This window comes from Zootoca vivipara, chromosome 1 (assembly GCF_963506605.1).
Source record: "Zootoca vivipara chromosome 1, rZooViv1.1, whole genome shotgun sequence".
In the NCBI taxonomy this organism is placed as follows: domain Eukaryota; kingdom Metazoa; phylum Chordata; class Lepidosauria; order Squamata; family Lacertidae; genus Zootoca; species Zootoca vivipara.
The window spans coordinates 18,941,271-18,963,564 of NC_083276.1; the positions used below are offsets into that span (position 1 = coordinate 18,941,271).

General features: G+C 43.7%; 1 protein-coding gene across 3 annotated transcripts in view; it reads left to right on the forward strand.

Annotated features, from left to right (window-relative positions):
* ATG2B (autophagy related 2B) overlaps positions 1 to 6,831 on the forward strand; it is a 42,036-nt gene extending 35,205 nt beyond the window's left edge. For all 3 annotated transcript variants that reach the window (XM_035106521.2, XM_035106511.2, XM_035106531.2), the window contains 6 exons: positions 1,079 to 1,148; positions 2,864 to 2,946; positions 3,571 to 3,692; positions 3,808 to 3,962; positions 5,013 to 5,162; positions 5,875 to 6,831. In XM_035106521.2, the coding sequence (XP_034962412.2) occupies positions 1,079 to 1,148; positions 2,864 to 2,946; positions 3,571 to 3,692; positions 3,808 to 3,962; positions 5,013 to 5,162; positions 5,875 to 6,105 (811 nt within the window). In that variant the 3' untranslated portion in view covers positions 6,106 to 6,831. The remainder of the gene's footprint in view (positions 1 to 1,078; positions 1,149 to 2,863; positions 2,947 to 3,570; positions 3,693 to 3,807; positions 3,963 to 5,012; positions 5,163 to 5,874) is intronic.
* Positions 6,832 to 22,294: the final 15,463 nt, after the last annotated feature.

Sequence of the window (22,294 nt, forward strand, 5' to 3'; positions counted from 1 at the left end):
AGCTGTAGTTGAGCAGCATCTGGAGGTCCACAGATTCCTCCCCTACCACCACCTTAGATCCATGAGATGCTCTAGAGGAATTACAGTCATCTCTTATTTGACTCCTTTGGTAATATCTACAGTCCAGAAGCATATATTTTATAATCAGTGGACTTATTCCATCTGTAGCCCAAGTCCAGAACCCTATATGTGTAGCAAAGCATATATACATGTATATGCATATGCAGGAACCTCCTGCATATGTAAGGCTCTCCATGGGCAGTGGGGTAAAGATCACGGTCCTTGTTAATAGCATCCCTGATCTTGACTGCATTGATAGTGAGTGGTTAGTGTGTGTTTGTGGGTGAAAAAGAGAGAAATGGGAAGACTGTGTGTGTGTGTGTGTAAATGCACCTGCATGTAAGGGGGCAGTTGTTTGTCTTTGTGCCTTCTGTGTAAGGTTGGGAAGGATGTGTGTATTAAAAAAACACTCATTAACGTAAAAAGTGGTGCGGGGGATTTCAGCCTTAGCCACACTCACTACTGAGTCTGGTCCCATCCACTGGAAAGTAAATCCTAAGGGTAAAAAGGTTGCCTATCTGATGTTTAAGCCCATCATATTCATACTTCCCCCACAGTGTATATTATGTGACTGTTTTCATCTGATGTTAAACTAAAAAGATAGTAGGAAATACAAGTTTACTTCACAGGACCAAGCCTTGCTTGCATGTAGTACAGTTGTACCTTGGAAGTCGAACAGAATCCATTCCAAAATGTAACTGCACTTTAATTTTCCTAAAAGTGACTTTTCTGAATATAAACATTATCAAAAAGAATAGAAGTATGAGCAAGATTAAGATTAAGTAGGTCTGGCAACTTTAAAATCCCCTAGAAAGTTGGGGATTTAGCAAATATCGGTGGAGGGTTAGTGATTTTTATATATATATATATATATATATATATATATATATATATATATATATATATATATGGGATGTTAGTTTTACTTTTTACCATCTTAGGTTTTATCTGTTGATCCTAATCTTCCAGCTGTGTTTTTGTTTCTGTGTAGCATGTTATCACATATTTTTCCTTTTAGAGAATTTCGATTTACATCAGAAGTTCCAATACGTCTTGATTACCACGGCAAGCATGTTTCTATGGATCAGGTTTGTTGACTTGTTGATAAAATTAGCCTTTTGGAGTGTCATATTCAATAGTTCTTTCTTTAATTTGGAAAGATGAAAAATTTATACGCAAAATCTTCAAATAAATCAAAAGATTTTGAGGGTCATTTGTGGTTTAAAAGAAAAAATCACCAACTTTCTGCTTTGTCACCCGGAGGAGATTCTTGTTCACTGCAGGCAACTTGCAGGTGAGGGGACCTCCAACTTTTATTAATGCAGCTAGAACTCAATATGCCATCAACTTTCAGGTGGCATTCTGCAGTAAGTAGAAGTGAAAGACATTTTGGTAAAACTTACATAAAGGTAAAGGTAAAGGGACCCCTGACCATTAGGTCCAGTCGTGACCGACTCTGGGGTTGCGCGCTCATCTCGCATTATTGGCCGAGGGAGCCGGCGTACAGCTTCCAGGTTATGTGGCCAGCATGACAAAGCCGCTTCTGGCAAACCAGAGCAGCACATGGAAACGCCGTTTACCTTCCCGCTGTAGCAGTTCCTATTTATCTACTTGCATTTTGACGTGCTTTCGAACTGCTAGGTTGGCAGGAGCTGGGACCAAGCAACGGGAGCTCACCCCGTCACAGGGATTCGAACCGCCGACCTTCTGATCAGCAAGCCCTAGGCTCAGTGGTTTAACCACAGCGCCACCTGGGTCCCAAAAAACTTACATACCTAACCACAAAACAGACATAATTTCATTGATGGCCCCTCATAGTGATGGCTGTGGAATACTTACTCTAGGAAAGCTAATGCTGTCCTTTCAGTGCTAGGCCTAGACTGCCTTTGTTCTCCCAGGCTATTTAAGATCTTGTACCTGTACTTTAGTCCCTGTTGTGGTTGGTGGCTTCTAACCTCCTGTAACTTGATGGTGATGCCAGCTTCTATGCTTTTGGTTGTATTTTATTCCGTTTTTATTATATTTTGTGTTTGACTTTTGCACCAATCGACTTTCTAAAGCTTTTTGGGGGTGGACTGGTTCACCGCACCACAAACCTCCTGGTGGGCCGGAGTGTGTGTGTGTGTGCAAATGGCAGAGGGGGCTTCTCTCTCTCCCCCCTCTTCCCCAGCCCCTCCAGTCCCCCTGCCTACCTAGGGTGCTGCCGAGAGGCAGAGGCTGGCGGTGGCAAAGGCGGAGGAGGAACGAGCAGCCCAAAAGCTTTTGGGCTGCTCGTTCCACCGCTGACAGCCTCTGCTGCTCGCAAGGGCAGGCACAGGAGCAACGCTTGGCAGAGCGGCAGCACGGGTGGTGGCACAAGCAGCGGCAACAAACAGCTTGCTCCGACGAGGGGCTGCTGGAAATGCGCTCGGCCAGCTCAGCCCAGCTCCCTTCCTCCTATCAGCCACGCGCAGCCGCCAGTTGCCCATTGGCCAGGGCCTCAAACCTTAGCAGGCAAATGGCCGGCGATTTGCTGCACCAGGAGGTTCCGCTGCTGTGGGGGGGATGTTGGGGGGGGGAATAGTGCCCACACCGCGAGAAACAAACCCCACACCGATCCACGGAACCGGCCATGGGCCTTAGGTTGCCGACCTCTGTTCTTAAGCTAGCATTTCCTTTATTTTCTATACAGCACCCAGGGACTTTTATTTTGGGAGGCCACTTATAAATACAGTTAATTTAGTAAAGAAATAATGGAAAGCAGTCAAGAATACTGTGGTGTTTAATTGTTGCTTATGAACCCCTTGACCCTTTTAACTTTCAGGGTACATTAGCTGGGATTCTGATTGGGCTTGCTCAGTTAAACTGCTCAGAATTGAAACTGAAGAGGCTTTGCTATAGACATGGGTAAGTTTCTCCAGTTGTTCTAATGGGGTTTCTGCGTTAGGCTGTCCATTCCATGAAAACTAACACTGAGCTTTGTAATTGTGGGTGGAATTTAGTGTTGCACTCTTCCAGTGGTTCCATCTGTACAAGCATTGCAACTTGCCATACAGAACTATTCTCCATCTCCCCCCCCCCCTGTGGGTCCTCTTGACCCCACTAAGACAATTGGGGGGGGTGCACAGGGGGAGGAAACCAAGAGGGTAGAGGTCCTTGTGCAGGACTTCTGTTGATGGGGCTGGTGAGGTGACTCCTGCCCTGTGTTCGCTGTGAAGGAAAGACAAACAGAACAATTCCACTTTGGGCTGCATAGCTGAACTTTCCCTCCCTCTCCTGTCTCTATGAAACCCCTGTGTGCCCCCTAAATTGCCCCAGAGTGTTGGGAGAACCCCAAAACATATTTAGAGGTACACATGGAGAGGGAAGGAAGTTCCATAGTGCAGCCAACGGTGCTTGCTCTAGCAGAACTGTTTGGTTGGTAACTGGCCAAAGTAATTCAGATCTTAATAGCAATAAGTGATGTAGTCTCTCCATCATACCTTCCTATCATTCTTTAGGTAACAAAATGTTACTTTTGTACACACACAGGTTGCTAGGTGTGGATAAACTTTTCTCTTACGCCATCTCAGAATGGATTAACGACATCAAGAAAAACCAGCTACCAGGTATTCTAGGAGGAGTCGGGCCAATGCATTCATTAGTTCAATTAGGTAAGTTCCTGCAGCATTTTTAAGCCTCTCAGTTTTTTTATTCTACGCGCATGCATTCATATGAATGAATATTTTTCTTGAGCAATTATCCATGGCATGCTGTCTTTAATTACAGTGCAGGGTCTAAAAGACTTGGTGTGGTTACCAATAGAACAATACCGAAAAGACGGTCGCATTGTAAGAGGCTTTCAGAGAGGTGCAGCTTCTTTTGGTACATCTACTGCAATGGCAGCATTGGAACTGACAAACAGAATGGTTCAGACCATACAGGTATGTTTTCCCTTTATCGATGGGTATAGGCAGAGGAGGCCTAATCTTATATGAAGCAACAAGATTTTGGGAAATGGTTTCAGAAGAAGAAGAGTTTGGATTTGATATCCCGCTTTATCACTACCCGAAGGAGTCTCAAAGTGGCTAACAATCTCCTTTCCCTTCCTCCCCCACAACAAACACTCTGTGAGGTGAGTGGGGCTGAGACACTTCAAAGAAGTGTGACTAGCCCAAGGTTACCCAGCAGCTGCATGTGGAGGAGTGGATATGCGAACCCGCTTCCCCAGATTACAAGTCTACTGCTCTTAACCACTACACCACACTGGCTCTCTCAGAAGTCAGCTAAAGCCTACAATTACATAGCCAACTGAGATCTCTCTTTTTTCATCCTTAATGAGGAGAAGGGAAGGTGTGGCCTGTGATGTTTCTATAGCTTGGTATTTGGAATAGCATTTTAAAGAGTTAGGCATGAATGCTGAAATCTGAACACTCTGGGTTTTTTCTTTTTGAAGTCATGTCTATTCATTGCTGGCAAAATATCTGTAGATGCAGCAGGCGTTGTGTGAGAGAGGAGCGGTTATATACTGTAAGGAGACTGTGGGCCTGCGTATTGCAGCTCCCCGTGGGAATCATGTCAGCAGAGCCCAGGTAGCGTAGGGTTGGAGATGAAAGACTGATTTTATCCACACCACAGTAATAGCCCCAAGAAATATTATATACCCACAGAAGTGAATGTCAATAATTAACTTAGTTGGGAGAAAATGAAGGTGTGCTCTAATTGGTCCCCTTGGAATGCCATAATTTGCTCTTTTTTGGACCATGCCCTAGTGTATGTTGGGAACCGGCAGGAGTGGATAGATAGATTACATGGAGCCCTGGGAGAGGAGAATGCATTCTTAATATTTAGCATCGGCTTGTGTTTTAAAAAGCTAGGAGGCTTATCACAATGTACAGATAATTGGATATTATGGACATATCTAGGTTTTTACTGGTTCACCACACGTGGTAAGAGAATGCGTTTTTGATTTATTTATTGAAACTGATACTTAGGCAGCTGCAGAAACAGCTTATGACATGGTTTCCCCCGGACCTGGTTTAATTGAGACAAAGAAGATCAAACGACTTTCTCGCTACCGCCTGGCTCATCAGCCTGTGGACCTTCGTGAAGGTGTGGCCAAAGCATACAGCGTTGTAAAAGAGGTAAGGAGCGTTACCATTGCCTTCTGGCCATCTGCATTGCATTCACAGAGGCAGGGAGAGATGCCTTTGGAATGTGTATTGAGCGCCCTTTTTAGGATATTGCTTTGGCTTTAATGAGGCTGTATATCCTTCATTTTTCTGCACAATAGTTTTATTTCTCCTTAGGGGAGTGGTATTTTATCCAAGTTGGTTTCTCAGGTGGACACCCAAGAGAGGGTTGCGGTTGCTTGGTGTCTGTGCAGGTGTGGCATTTCAGCTATCCTTTGTGACGTGCTGAAACCCCTAACCACTGCTGGCTCTGATTGCTGTATCGTTGGTTTCTTTCCAATGACTAGGAACAGATTTAAATCCATGCTTGACATTTTTTTTTCCTCTGCCCAATGTGCGGCCCAGCAGGCCACACACTGCATTTCACTACGGGTTGTACCCACTCGCTTTGAAACCAGCTTCTAGAGCTTAGGCCACTCACGTGGGCATCAAGCTTATTTAGCCAGTGCAGCTCTGCAAGAACTGGGTTCACCATTTTGCTGCTGTGCGGGAGGGGCTTCCCTGTTTCATTGCAGTGAATAATGGGATGCAATTGAGAGGGATTCTGGGGCTTACAAAGACTGATGACCCAAGCCACCGCCACCGCCCCCCAGCAGTTTACTTCACTAAAGGGAGATGGTGCAGTTCTTAACACTCTGTTTTGTGTGTCTGGGACTCTCTTAAGGGGATTACAGATACGGCACATACCATCTATGAAACTGCTGCTCGAGAACATGAGAACAGAGGAGTCACTGGAGCGGTGGGAGGTGTCCTCCGCCAGATCCCGCCAACTGTGGTGAAACCTCTCATAGTGGCAACGGAGGCGACGTCAAATGTGTTGGGCGGCATGAGAAACCAAATCAGGCCCGACGTGCGTCAGGAAGAGTCCCAGAAGTGGCGCCTTGGAGAGGACTGATACAGTAGCTTTAAGCATGTTTGACGTACAGAGACTGGGAAACTGGAAGCATAAATCGTTTATCCTCATGGCAGCTTTAGATGGGACGTATCCTTTTAATACGCTTATCTCAGGAACACAAGAGATTGGAAAGCAATTGGATGGCAAAACCTGAAAGCAAGTTTGGTCAGTGCCAAATGGAGTGGCACCTTTCAAAAACAATTACGGCCAAATCCAGGAAAATGCTGGCTTTAGACTGGGCACTATGTCCTCCTTGGTATCTTGATATTTGTTGTTTTTTTGTCCTTCTTTTGAAGCAACTGCACTTCCCATACTTATCAGTCTACATGTATATAAAGGGGTTCCCCAACCATGGTTGAAATACGTTTAAAAAAGCAAAGGGTTACATTAGTGCCCTTCTGTAACAGGGTTGATGTCTGGTGTGAGATATGGACACTACAGGATACTAAAAGGAAGAGGGGATTTCAATTATTTTGCTAATTGTGAGTGTCTCACATGTGGCACTTGGCAACAAGGACAATCTGTCTTGATACCTGGTCAGAAAATTGTTTTCAGGCGACTGTGGACACTAATTGTTTCCCCTACATAATGAATTCCTCCTTTTGTGGAGATTTGAGCAATCTGAATGTTGCAGACATGTTCTGTTGTGTTGCACTTTAAAGAATTTTGCCTGTAAATTGCCTTTTTAAAATAGTTGTTAATAAATGTGCATTTTGTCCTTGCGTAGTTTTAAAACTTATGCAAATCACTTAAAGGGGCAGAACACTACAAGATCATCAGTGACATTAAAAATGGATTGCAGTGCTTACAGTTATTCAGATTGCTGCATAGGAAAAAGGTGTCTAATGAGCGGTTGGTTCTGAATACACACAGAGGGAATATAGTTTGTGGGGAAAGGTGTCTTGTGAAAGGAATATCGGGACTTGTATATGTCGACATGAGTTCATGATTCACTTTAAATGCAATGCAAGTTACAGCTTGTTAGTCTTTTTTTCAATTTTCACAGCAAAGAGTTATTTAAAACTTGTTCAGATATCAGAATATTTTTTGAGTAATTTGACAAGCTGCTGTTCTACTGTGATCCTAATTTTCTTAATTGATTCCAAATCCTAATTTGTGTGCACTTTTTCATTGGAAACAGAGCTCAGAAGTATTGTACCCTGAGAGGGTATGCAGATTCATATTAAGCTTCTCTTCTGACACACAGTGGTATCTGAAGAAGTGTGCATGCACACAAAAGCTCATACCAATGACAAACTTAGTTGGTCTCTAAGGTGCTACTGGAAGGGAAAAAAATTGTTTTGTAGTGGCAACTGCAGTGAATCTTCTTTAGCAGTTTCTTCAAAATAAACTGCATTTAGGGGTTCTTCATGGAGACATTCAGTAATGAATTCAGTTGCTGTCATTTAGAAGCTGCTTTCTTAACATAGTTAAGAAGCAATGCATACATTTGAATAAAGGTCCTCTTGGCAGAGGTAGCCAGCTAGTGTTTGAGTGAATGAGTGAGACTATATTTGGATATAGGTGCTAACAGAGCAAAGAACAAGCATCAGTACGCTAAGCAATAACATTACCAGCAGCTGCCTCTAAACCAGGGGTAGGGAATCTTTGACCCTCCAGATATTTTGGTTCCTCACCCCTGCTCTAATGCACAAGGGAAATTGCAATCTACCCCACTCTTCTGAGGCTAGTACTTTTATTTCTGACATTGGCTACAAGTGTTTACAACATTCATTCTCCATCTTTCTTTCCTTTGGGATACCGTGGCCAATAAAACAGCCACGGCTTCCTGCAGTATTTTCTCCTGCATTCATGTCTCTGTATGCATGCCATTTGACACTATGACCCTGGATTATTTATTTTTGGTTCAAAATATTGCCCATCCCTAACCTAAGTTACTTACGAACTTCACCAAACTATTAGGATGGATGTTCTGGTCTAACAGCACTTAATACAAAGTAATCTTTCTCCACTTCACATTGCTGATTGCTATGTTAACATGATGACAATGAGTTGAGAAGAAGTAAAGTCAATACATTTACTGATGTGCTGGGAATAAACACAGTTTCACTTGTCCTGAGTGCACTGTTGGCAGTATTTTGCAGCTTAAATAATGGTAGTAATTGATACAGATGGCTGGATCTAGAACAACTTAAAGATTAGACCCACAGTGCATAAGAAGAATCAGACTGCCTGCCTTGTTTGGAGTGCTTCCATTAACAAGCAGACATTACTACAAAGGACTTAAATCAAAATGCTAATCGATATTTATTGCAGAAATAGCACGTTGGTGTGTTGCTGCCTTTTTTGCAAAACAAATTCAATACCTTGCTTTGCAAATACAGTCATCACAATACACAAAGCACAACAGGCGGAATAATAATAACTACCGGTAAACATTTTATTGTATATACCATACATATGAACTGTATATGTTGCATATACTGGGCTAGACTTTACATTAGGAAATAACCAAAAAATGTTTACAGTTATTATTATTCAGCCTGTTGCGCATTGTGTATTGTGATGCCTTTTTTGCAAAGGCAAAGCAATCCTGTTTCTCATTTGCCAGTTTCCCTTTAGGTCATGGGTAGGCAAACTAAGGCCCAGGGGCCGGATGCGGCCCAATCGCCTTCTAAATCCAGCCCGCGGACGGTTCGGGAATCAGCGTGTTTTTACATGAGTAGAATGTGTCCTTTTATTAAAAATGCATCTCTGGGTTATTTGTGGGGCATAGGAATTTGTTCACACACACCCCAAATATAGTCCACCCCCCCCTACAAGGTCTGAGGGACAGTGGACCGGCCCCCGGCTGAAAAAGTTTGCTGATCCCTGCAGGTGTTTAATCTGCTCTTCCATCACATGCACCGAAGATAAAGGGGCAGTGGCATTTACAGGCTTCTCGTGCAGTAAACAGGCAGACCAAACCACCCCATCATAAACCTCCTTTAACATGTCCAGCCAATACAAATACCCCACATTTCTCAATACAGTGCTGTGCAGAAAAGGAAAAAGAAGGTGCATTAATATATGTTGCCTGTAAAGTACACATTTTAAATAAGTGATGCCACTTGGTCTAGATCTGTCCTTAATCTCTAGACTGCGTGACACAAATGGTCAAAGGCAGAAGAACTAGGGTTGAAAGCTCATTTGTGCCGATTCAACTCAAGAAGCTTTCCATCGGCGCTCCTTTGTTAGCCTCTAGCCAACTTCCTTTGTGGTAGTCTAATGTCTGCAAGATGAGAAGGAAAGCTGGTCATGGGTCGATGAGATTTTAGCATGCTCCATAGGTAATGGCCCATTGGATGCTAGTACCAGACCGCCGATCTAGGTGTAGAAACAGATTTTGAACCAACTTTTGAAAACTTCTCTAGAGGAAAAGAAGCTACAAGCAAGCCCTTGCATTTAGATCCCAATGCAGCTGGTTTGGAGTGCTTAACCATTGTTGTGTATTCAGTGTCCTGATTCAGGCAGGTTGCAATATATGTCTACGTACTTCTGGCAGATGCTGATACCTTGTCTGTTTCCCTTGATCAGCAGAAGGAAGTGTCTACATTATTTTTTCTGGAACATATCAGAACCAAATTACTAACGTTTTGCAACTTGCTACTTTGCAGAAGGCAAGGTATTCTATGTCGGTGTAAAATAATATGTACAATTAAACCCAGTTGGTTCACATAGATGATCTGTGGGAGCGTCTGTTTCGCAATGGCAGAGGAACATAGGAAGCTGCCTCATACCAAGTCTGGCTAGCTTTTGAAGAGTGGCAATGCCAGTAACTGAAACTGGGACCTTCTGCATGTGAAGCAGATGTTCTTATGCTAAGCTATGGCTCTTCTCCAATGAGTTCACATCAAAAGTCTTGCACAGTCGTCCCAGTTTTGCTCAGGCATCATTTGCACATAGTTGTGGTATCCTGTGAACATGCTTTGCTAGCTAGATCTCCCACCTTTCCTTCTAAAAACCAACTGCCACCACAGTCCTCCTTGACTATGAGAAAGGTGGCACAGAAAAGGTTTCCCTTTGGCTTGCAGGGCTGGTAGAATGGGTTACGGCTCCACGTTCAGCCCAAGGCAGGAATTAACCCTTTGAAAGTGGGCCACTATCATGACGCTCTAGTTTGCTTCCTGCCTTCGACACTTTCAGTCAACCACCCCTTCAGCTTCTTCAACTACTACTCAGGCTGCTAGTTCTTTGCTATTTTCCCTCCCTCTCTGCTTAACGCGCTATCTTTCTTGCCTGTCCCTAATGCTTTGCTGTGGGCTGGTGTTCTTTTGATTTTGGGCTAATAATACGGTGCATTCACCACCGTTTAGTGAACTTTATAAACCAAAAGCTGCATCCTTGAAGCTCCATAAATCAGCAGCAGACGATGTAAAAGAAGCCGAATCTCTTGGAAACTGAGCTAGATAACCTGCCGGTGGGACACCTCATTCTTTTTCTACGTACTGTATTTGTAAAATAGCAAGACACAGTTAATTTAGTAGAAATTTGTTTTAAATGTGAAACATGCCAGGCCTCGTAGCAATAGAGTCTTTTTCAACAGTGACAAACATGCGGGTATACGTTCTCTTGGATTGCTGTTGTTTATAACCTTGCCTCGTCCATCACCAGCCTTTCACAACTTATGATTTTGACAGGAAATGGAACTTTTTGCAAATGCTGGTTCCTGTTTACATTTTGAAAGCAAGTTAGTACACATGTACTTTACTTTGTGTGGTATAATTTTGTATATAGCCTGATGTTGTAAAAAAAAAAAGCAAAACCAAACTGTAGAATCATATGAAAACTAGAAGCTACTCTGGAAGAGAGCTGCTGTAGTTCTTTTTTCCTTATTTGGCTTCAAACACTGTAGTTCACCCCACCCCCAGCTATGCTTCCAGCATAGTTTCTTGGTACCAGTATTGATGTATATCGACTAGTAAAGGCCTTACACAAATACGGTGTTCTGTTCGATGCAATTAATTCATGATTTTGTCAGCTGCTGTCATTATCAAAATAAACAGTCTAAACTGATGTTTTGTGTGGGTTTCCTTGTGTTGACTTGTCGTTAGAACTGTAAAAAGGTCTGATGCACATGGCCAAGGGGGTTTTTTTGCGTTTTTTTTTTTGTAGCGTCCAAATTGGCAGGAATGCTACAATTATATGATAAGGGAACCAAAACCAGCCCTTTGACTCTTAGCAAAAGTCACCCCAAATACCAGGTTCCCATATATACTGTGAATTCCAGGACCACAACGTGCCCAAAGGAAAGGAATAGCAAACTACAGTATTGGCTGGATCCCACATGTGTGCCTTGGTCCAGGACTGCACAATCAGATGGTGACAGGATTGTGTAAACAAGACATTGTAAAACACCATTGAGTTTCCACCTTTAATTGAGAAATTAAAGGGCTATTGTAGACATGTCTGAACCAGTTTAGTTAACTGCACTCAAGCGACCAAGCCGATCACCCTTAAGTCACTTGATTTTTTAATATTTTTTTGGAGGGGGGGTGCACACAACATGACAATATCATTAACTGAGAGTGCGAAGCTTCATCGCTGCGCTTACTTATGGCCTCCCATGGCTCACCTAAAAACAGGCACTACAAATTTACACCTTTCGGGGATAACCAGTTTTCATTGCCTGAAGGCAGCCACTAAAATGCTAAAGCAGTTATCCAGAGTGCTGAACTTCAGGGTAAGTTAAAGTGTGTTGATAGATACTGTTTTGATTTGTATATATTTTGTGTTTTTATATTGTGGTTCTATTCTGTGAACCGCCCTGAGACCTGTGGGTATTTATTAAATTTATATACCACCTGAGGGTGGTATAATAAATAATAATGATGCTGATGTGAAAAGGATCTAGGAGTTTTGGTTGACCACAAACTTGACATGAGTCAGCAGTGTGATGCAGCAGCTAAAAAAGCCAATGCAATTCTGGGCTGCATCAATAGGAGTATAGCATCTAGATCAAGGGAAGTAATAGTACCACTGTATTCTGCTCTGGTCAGACCTCACCTGGAGTATTGTGTCCAGTTCTGGGCACCACAGTTCAAGAAGGATACTGATAAGCTGGAACGTGTCCAGAAGAGGGCAACCAAAATGGTCAAAGGCCTGGAAACGATGCCTTATGAGGAACGGCTTAGGGAGCTGGGTATGTTTAGCCTGGAGAAGAGAAGGTTAAGGGGTGATATGATAACCATGTTCAAATATATAAAAGGATGTCATATAAAGGAGGGAGAAAGGTTGTTTTCTGCTGCTCCAGAGAAGCAGACACGGAGCAACGGATTCAAACTACAAGAAAGAAAATTCCACCTAAACATTAGGAAGAACTTCCTGACAGTAAGAGCTGTTCGGCAGTGGAATTTGCTGCCAAGGAGTGTGGTGGAGTCTCCTTCTTTGGAGGTCTTTAAGCAGAGGCTTGACAGCCATCTGTCAGGAATGCTTTGATGGTGTTTCCTGCTTGGCAGGGGGTTGGACTGGATGGCCCTTGTGGTCTCTTCCAACTCTATGATTCTATGATTCTATGATAATAGATACTAGCCAGTGGATTAGAGTTGGGCTTTATTATTATTATTATTCTCCATGAAAGCCCCCATGTCCCCCAAAAGCTTTTTTGGGGGAACCTTCAGGCCTTGGATGTGATGGGGAATTTGTGAAAATCAGAAGGAGACACTTTGCATATAAGGGGTGGGAGTCTACGATACAGAGGAGTTGGTGTGTAAGCCTCGTTGGTGTGAGCAGACTAACTTTTGCTCGGGCAACTGATCCGAACCGAAAGAATTCCTAAGTTTGTATCCTACAACTTCTTCTCCAAGAATGGGACCACCGAGGTGGCGGATTCCAACTCGTTTTAAAAAGGGCAATGCAAGCCACAAGGAAATGATTGCAAAAAGCGGTCATTTTTGGGGGGGGGGGGAGTTTCCTCGGCATTGCAGCTTGAGCTGGGCCCTGTCTGTTTGGCCTAAGCCCTGTGCCCAGTAAAGTGCTGGGATGACAGGAGGCCATTGTGGTGGATCATGTTTCCCTGCATCCCCTAGTGCAGTCCGCACAGCATTTCCTCAAGCTCCATGTACCATTTAATATGACGATCCGTGCTGACATCCAGAGAGTGGGCCTTCAAAGGCAATTTGCTTCAGAATCGTTCAGGTCGTCATCCGAGCCGAGGTTTGTTCGTCGATGCGGCTTCTTGTGAAGTGTAAGCTCCAAACGCCTCAGAATTGCTGCAGAAGCACATTGGGGGTTGGAAGCAGAAAGACCGGTTCAGCTCTGACAGTAAGAGCTGTTCGACAGTGGAATTTGCTGCCAAGGAGTGTGGTGGAGTCTCCTTCTTGGGAGTTCTTTAAGCAGAGGCTTGACAGGCATATGTCAAGAATGCTTTGATGGTGTTTCCTGCTCGGCAGGGGGTTGGACAGGATGGCCCTTGTGGTCTCTTCCAACTCTACGATTCTATGATTTAGCTAAAGAGCCCCCCCCCCTGCACACACACACCACCTCCCTCTCTTGTCTGTCTGTGCTATTTGATCCTTGCTCGGTCACTACAGCATGAGATTCCAACTCTTCTCAATTTGCTGTTTTTTGTTTGTTTGGGTTTTTTTTTTAACGTAAAAGTTATTTTACGATGCTTTCAATACACTTCCGTAAACCACCTTGATCATGTGTACGAAGAGCAGGCTGGAAGTTCAAATAAGGAAAGGAAATGAAGATACTGTACCAACCTTTGTATCCTAACTTTGAGGAGTTCTTTGTAGCTCTTGTACATGTCTTGCACAACAATTTCCCTGCGGAATCCCTACAATTTCCACAACCCTAAAGTGGCAAGGTTTCTAGAGCAAACAGCCCTCAGATCTCTGGCACCTGTCGTGCCGCTAAGAAACTTTGATTTCCATTTTTCCCCCCTTGACAGCTAATGGTTCTAGTCAGTAGAGGGCGCTCAGTAACCGTCTCCTTGGCTCAAGCCTCCCTATACTCAAACCGACTTCTGGAACCCTCTCCAACAACAATATGAAGAAACATTAAAGTTAAATTAAAACGATCTCCATCACACAGCAGTGATAAGCAGACGGAAAGCGTAACTCTGAAGCTGCAAAGGTCATGGTTGCTGAACTCATAGAATCACAGAAAGGGGCCCCAAGGGTCATCTAGTCCAACCCCCTGCAATGCAGGAATCTCAGCTAAAGCATCCATGACAGGGGACCATCCAACCTCTGCTAAAATCCTCCAAGGTTGGAGAATCCACCACCTCTCGTGGGAGTACGTTCCACTGCCAAACAGCTCTTACTGTCAGAAAGTTTTCCCGAATGTTTAGTCGGAATCTCCTTTCTTGTAACTTGAAGCCATTTGTTTGTCTCCTACCCTCCAGACCAGGAGAAAACAAGCATGTTCCTTCTTCCATGTGACAGCCCTTAAGATATTGGACGATGGCTATCACATATCCTTTTTTCTAGGCTAAACATACCCAGCTCCTTCAAGCGTTCCTTATAAGGCTTAGTTTCCACTTTCCAGACCCTTGACCATCTTGGTTGCCCACCTCTGCACATATCCCAGCTTTTCAATATCCTTCTTAAATTGTGGTGCCCAGAATTGGACACAAGATTCCAGGTGTGGTCTGACCAAGGCAGAATAGAGTGGTACTATTACTTCCCTTGATCTGAACCGTTGTTTGCATTTGAGAGCAGTCCGTTCCTCATTGGAGGTCCTCAAGGTTGGCTTTATTCTGGTTGGAGCCTCTTCGCAGAGCCACAACACTGGCTGTTTTCCCATGAGTCTCTGCTTGCATTGCAACAATGCATGTGTAATTCATTCTATGAGCACTTCTTGTGGTGAGCCAATCATTCTGTGCTTGGCATTCCCGCTGATGAACCAACCTTGTGTAGATTTATTTCCTTGACTTGAATATGTTGGGACACTTACTGCCATATTTTTGGGGGGGCAAAGGACATTTGCTTATTTATTTTAGTCTGCTATATGAGTGGTTATGTCAAAGCAGGAGTCTGCAGAGTGAAATGACAGCTACGTGTACAGAGCATTTTTAATTACGTTTGTCAAAACAGGGCTGGCTTGCTTCCCTGTACAAGAACATCCTATCCTTCCTTTCCAAGCCATATTCTTCTGGCAGAGTGGGCCAACTTTCTTGACTCAGTTTAATCTGCAGATGTTAGCGGATAACCTCCCTGTGAGAGTTTTCAAAGAACTCAAATGTGAACAAACGAAAACAAAAAACGTAACTTGTTCATGAGCTTCCATACCTGAGAACTGGAAAATAGCCTATGTAACACAATTTTTGAAAAGAGATCCCAGGAGATTCCTGCAAGGTACAGGCCTGTTGGTCAGGTGAGAGGTGGCACCCCATCATGCCATCCACTGCAGATTAGTGTTCCACCATTTATATCAGGCATCCCCAAACTTCGGCCCTCCAGATGTTTTGGACTACAATTCCCATCTTCCCCAACCACTGGTCCTGTTAGCTAGGGATCATGGGAGTTGTAGGCCAAAACATCTGGAGGGCCGCAGTTTCCGGGTGCCTGATTTATATCAAGCATGGAGAGCTGAACTCCAACTCCCATCAACCACATGGCTCATGGCTAGGGATGATGGGAGTTGTAGTTCAGCAACGATCTGGAGTGCCCAAAGGTTTTTTTCCACACCTGAGACTCAGCTATACAGCTGTAAATAAAACATTTACAAGTGTACAGTGCAGTCTACAAACATGACACTAGATGGCAGTGGTGAGCTATGGCAAATTCAATATATTTTTCAAAACGGGGTTGTTGTTTTTAAAAAAAGCATTTTCAAAGCATTTTTATATGTGTGTAGATTCCACCCTGGTCTACATCAGACTCTCTTACTACTTTACCAACACTGGCATTATGAGCTCTGCAAAGAAACGATCTCTGCCTCTTTTTCTATTTCATCACAGTTCCTTTTGATTTGACTCGGGGGTGGGTGGGTGGGGGAAAGGCTCAAATTATTCTTTGTTGCAGCAGTAAACACCCATCGCTTCTTTATTCAGCTTCAATGGTTGTTTCTCAGAAACACACAGTTCGTCCAGGACACAACAAGAAGCCAAAGCAATGATGGAAAATGCTAGGTAACAGGGACTCTTTCCAAACTGATTTCATGCTTGGTCCAACTAGCCCTTTTCAAATCAGACGGCTGCCTTAAAACACTAATGAACTAAAGTATGGAGTGCATTGCTGCCTCTGCTCTTTGACAGAGTCTCTGCCAGTACATGCAAGCCTAGCTCCGCCGACTTCAATTTGTGTGAACTTTCAGTGACTGACATGCCGATGCTAAACCTTTTATTATCTGAGGATTTGTGGCAGCGAGAGGAGCAGGTGACCCACTAGCTTGGAAACGGGTGCTCACAAGCCGTGATGCCGGCAGGACCACTCTGCGCACTAGGCAGAATGCCAAAATCTTAGAGGGATAATAATAATATAAGGAGGCTGGGGAGAATATTTGCATTTACTTTTGGACAGAGGCACATGAAAGTAGCTTTGCTGGCCGGCTGATTCACCACTGCATCCCAGAGAACGTGGCTGAGAGCCCTCTCATCTTGTATTGTATGTTAAGGGCACAGACACAGTTGTATACCTGCCAAGTTGCTGTCAGAGAAATAAGGGACCGGGCTGGAAATAGCAGTCCGGAAGTAGTGCTGCTGCCATTTTGGAACTGGGTGGAGCATGCTCAGAAGTGACTTTTGATGCTGCTTTGCCCAGTTCCAAAAGGCCGTCGCGCCAGAAGTCGCACTGCAGCCATTTTGGAACTGAGCAGAGCAGCATCAAAAGTCGCTTCTGAGCATGCTCCGCCCAGTTCCAAAATGGTCGCCGCGCCAGAATAAACCGGGGGGGGGGGATCCATTTTTTCAGCTAGGAACAGCTGGAAAAATGGGGATTTCCCGGGGAAAACGGGAGACTTGGCAGCTATGCACAGTTGTAAAGTGGAGAAAGGAAATGAGGAACAGTCCTTATAAATGAGTGTGAGAACTGCTATTCATTTATAAATCCAACTACACGTTTCCAAGCAGCTGTACAAAGATTAAAAGGTAGTTCCTGCCCGTGGAATTGCAATGCAAAAGACACAACACAAAATGGGATGGGGAAAGAGGAAGAAAGCAGAGAGAATCTAAGATGGCTACAAAATCCACTCGAATTTTTCTGTTTTAACATGTTTCCTGATCAAACCATTTTCAGACGTGTTATGATCTTGCCTGCTTCTTGGTTTTCAGGGCAAGGAAACTTTCTCTTAATCTTTCGGGGCTCACTCTATGGAGGCTGCCAACTTGTACCCCCTTGCCTCACACACAGAAACACAAGTATGCATAGGAAAGCAGCAAAATAATATTAGTCTAACTAATAATCCCTTTTGTTAGTCTTTGGTTATTAAAAGACTAAGGATTATATTGTTAGTCTTGGATTATCAAAAGACTAACAATTATTTTGTTAGTCATTTGATAATAATAGATTGACACATTTATTATTTAGTGTACTACGGTACACTTCATCGGATGCAATGACACATTATCCTGAGTTGTAGGCATACATACATGTGGCTGGGGCTGGAAATACTGAGGTCAGAAGGAAACAAAATGCAAAAAATAAGCACACACAGTGATAATTTTATTAGGTAGTAGCAATTGCTATTCACCCAAACAAAACACAGTTGTTGATAACAGGGACATTCTAGCATTGGTGAGCCAATGAGCACATGAAGTGTTATTTTAACATTTAAATGAAAGCTTTGAGCTGTTTCAGTCTGTCAGTAATAACACTGAGTCCTTTGATGAATTGTAATGCAGCAGTTTCATGTTACAGTCTCCCTTTGAAGTTTATTGTTCCAGTATGGCTGCCTTAAGGTCAAAGAGAAAGAGAGAAATGAGCACCAACACAGGCAAGGGGTCCAGAGAGGAAAGGAAGTTTCAGGATAGCCTGATGGTGGCTGCAAGTTTTCCCATTGCAGCTTTATATGGAAAGACTCTTCAGTCAGCCTGTGCGAGAGTTGATTTTCAGATCCCAGTGCAGAAGAATGCCAGAAACTGGAGAAGGATTCATTTATCTACTCCATATAAAATATATATATTCCAGTCTTGCAACTCCTTTTCCTTCTGTCTTTGTGCTTTTTTATTTTATTTTTAAAGAAATGGAATGAGAATTGTGGATTCATTCATCATGGTCACAGACAGAAGCATTCTAGCTGAGCAGGGCAGGTTGTTGCTCACAGATGACTCACTAGAATGAGTTTCACACATCAGAGGGATTTTCTGCTCACATTCCTCAATTCCGTCCAAAAGGGTTTTCCATGTGCAAGTCGCAAAAGACTTTAACTTCAGCACTCTGTGTCTCATTTCCTCCATGTCTCAGTGACTCTGATCTTAGGGCAAAAATAAAATAAAATCCAGGCAGAACATCAGGAGATCTAGCGTTCATTATTTTGCAGGTCGGACAGCAGTATATGTGTGTGCTGAATCATATCAGGATCACAGTGCTAGATGATCAAAATGTCACCCCTTGTAGTCGCTATTTACCCTTTGAGGGAAAGCATATAGTACTGCTATGGGTTTGCAGCCAGCCAGGGTCCCCTAAAATTCTTAGGTGCCAGGTTCTGCCCATAATTTCTGAAACTAGTGAACGTGGGGTTTGATGTCAAGCCAGCTGGACAAAAGGTGAGACATTCAGCATCAGACAAAAAAGGGGGAGGCTGCCAAGATTGCAGGGTGTGTGAAACAAGTGCCTTTGCCAGGATGCTTTTGAAATGGAGGCCACAGAGGGACGGGGGAATGCTGGATGTCAGTGGTGTCCAAACTTTTTTCAAAGAGGGCCAGATTTGGTGAAGTGAAAAGCTGTGAGGGCCAACCAAAGGACCAAAGTTGTTGACCTTTTTTGGACATGCCTGCTGGATGTGAAAGGCTTCCGAGAAGATGATGGAGGAAATAGATAGAACATCTGGCAGAGGCCATGAGAGGCAGAACCATCTTGGTGCTGGCTGGAGGAAGATGCACTGAGAGAATGGAAGCCATGATTGACTGCTGCTTCAGACCCAAGCTTCCTGAAGCTATGAGAGGGGTCATCAGGGAGGGAGGGAATGTCTGAAGAGCCATCATAGAAACATTTCCACCTTGATTTTTGCTCTAGGGCAGGGGTCAGCAGACTTTTTCAGCAGGGGGCCAGTCCACTGTCACTCAGACTTTGTGGGGGGCCGGACTATATTTTGAAAAAAAAAAAATGAACGAATTCCTATGCCCCACAAATAACCCGGAGATGCATTTGAAATAAAAGCACACATTCTACTCATGTGAAAACACCAGGCAGGCCCCACAAATAACCCAGAGATGCATTTTAAATAAAGGCACACATTCTATTCATGTGAAAACACCAGGCAGGCCCCACAAATAACCCAGAGATGCATTTTAAATAAAAGCACACATTCTACTCATGTCACACATGCTGATTTCTGGACCGTCCGCGGGCCGGATTTAGAAGGCGATTGCGCCGCATCCGGCCCCCGGGCCTTAGTTTGGGGACCCCTGGAATAGAACCTCTAAATGTCTTAATCCAGCCCGGAGGATGCGTCAGATTTGCCCAAGAAAAACTCAGCTGTTTTAGGAGGGAGCCTGTAACTGTGTAATGAAGTAGCTGATAACCCTAATCTATGGAATGCACATTCAGTGTGCTGCATTTCCCAGAAACTTGGGTAACAACTTGGATTATGTAAAAAAAAGATGTTTTACAGCTGAAGAGCTTTGGTGTAAGGGTTAAATAAAATGGTAATCCCAAAATTTGTTGCCTTCCATAGAACACATGCCACTTAATCTAATTTGGGCAGCATTAATAAAAAAAGCTGCTATCAAATGGTTATGATAACTTTCGTTTGTGCTATTTTTTAAAGTGATCTTGCAGTCAGGGCTGAGTGCCAGAATATGTTTTTCATAATGTTGGTGCAGCCATGGAATACATGAAATAATAATGGGCAGATTGCCCTTACATATGTTGTCATAAATAACCTTCCTCGCTACTGATTCCCAGATGCATCTGGATTTGGAGAGGGGTTTCCAGGTATGTAGGATGAGATACCTAGACATATTTTAGCCCCAGTATCTTTTATTATGGAAAGTAATTACTGTGTACATCTTATTAACAAATCACAATTACATCCATTTCTATTCTAAAAGCATGTTAACTCAAAAGTCAGTCCCACTGAGTGCACAAGTTCTTTCCCTCTCCCTCCCTCTCCCTCACACGGCGGCACTTTTCTCCTCAGGGATGGAGCAATCGTGTCCCACCCCGGGTGCCGTCAACAGCGGGAGTCGGCTCGCCCGCCTGCCCAACTCAGCAGAGCAGTGCTGTGAAGGGGGTGTTGTAGAAGAGTGCGCACCATACACTACAACCATGGGTCCACAAATATACAGAGAGGGGAACGATGCCTTGATTTAACAGGAGCCATTTTTCCTTGCCAGAGGCATAGGTCAAGACAGGGTTATCCCTTGCGCAATAGGTGAATTAATCCCCGCTTGACCGCTTGACCCCAGAGCATTACCGGAATACGCCTCGCCTCTTTTGCATAGCTATCGCCTAAGCTCTTTTACAAACTCCTCCAGGAACATACATAATAATGCCTTAACTCAGGAAGGTCTGGCGCAACAGCAATTGCGCATTTCGCACCAACCCCCCCTTCTTTATCTCTGCCCCAAGCATTTTTCCTCCCAGGAAGGAGACTTGCTGAATCTAAAATCCTTCTTTAATTCTGTCTGAATAAAGCTATGTTCTTGTATGAATTTATCTATTTCATTATATTAAGGGAACAGGGGTTTCTTTTAAATTTATCCTCCTATATGTGCTTCTGTAAAACTCAGACTTTCAAGTTGCTTAAACGTCATTCTAAACTGTATATATTAATATTGCTAAAGTGTAACCTTTCCCATGTCACTACTTATTGTATCTCTGTATTCCTATTATGTAACCATTAGATGTTCTTGTTTCTTTACCAAGTATCAAACCCTGTGTATTAATCTATATTATATCTTCGCATTCACCCAAGTTTCCCCATGTTAAAAGATCCTTGCAGTATCCTGTGTTTTCCCCACGCTGTGACAGTTTACCACAGTGCCATCTAGCTTGTCTAATAATAACGACACCAATACACAACTCAGTGGCACCTCTGGGAATCCCATCCTGTGAACAAATAAAATGTATGCATACTCATTATCAGGACCATCACCCCAATTGTCCTGCTAAGGTCCCCACATCGAAAAACCTATCAAACCTTTGTACTTACCTGATTACCCAACTGTCTCCCGCCTTTTTCTTGTAATTGAGTAACATTGGGAAGGAATATTATATAAAGTTGGAAGCTCCCTTTGTTCTGGGTTCTTCGCTCCATCCTGCTACATGGGTGAGGGACCCTGTTGCAACAGTTTCTTTTGTTTGGAAATAAACTGCCTTGCTTTCTAAACGTTCTGGTGTGGTCCCTGTCATTTTCCTCCGACAAGGAGCTCCATAAATTGGTCTCCTTGTCAGGTTCTCGGACTCTTCCTGGGTCAGAACCTAGTTGTTTTCTGGGTCACCCGACCCCAAAATTTCTACAACAGCAGTTTTTGTAGAAGCAAGAAATCCAGGGGAAAGAACAGACGGAAGGGATCTCAGCACGGCAGGAATGTAAGCAACTCAATGAAGGAGATAAACAGCGAAGTGGCACCAGGCTCTGGGATTGTGTGACTTCTGAGCACTTCAACTTTACTTGAACTCTGAGAGACTGAATGGTGCAACCATGAAAGATGACAACTCCCGCAAATGGCAAAGCAAATCTGGTGATGGCGAATGGGAGGTCATCGGTCCTTGGGGAGCAGGCTTGTATGCAAGGAGAGAGATGCAAGTTTGACAGGTCTTCTACAGGTTGGAAGGAAAGTTTGCTCTGAGTTTCCCTTGTAGCCCCAGTTAGGGATGATTTCCTGTGCAAAGGAGAGCTCCAGTCACATCCCTTATCTACACCTCAAAGCATTCCTCTAAACAGGAAAACAGGAAGAGGGGAATGGTAGGGGTATGCAGATATGTAATTCCTGGGATCTGCAGAGAACAAAAGATGAGAGATAAAACTGGAATTCTACACCAAAGGCACTGCCAGGAGTCTGGCAGTGGGGTTGACAAAATAGGAAAACAAATTGTTTCTGCATCACTTTACGTGACCCTTCACTCTCACAGAATGG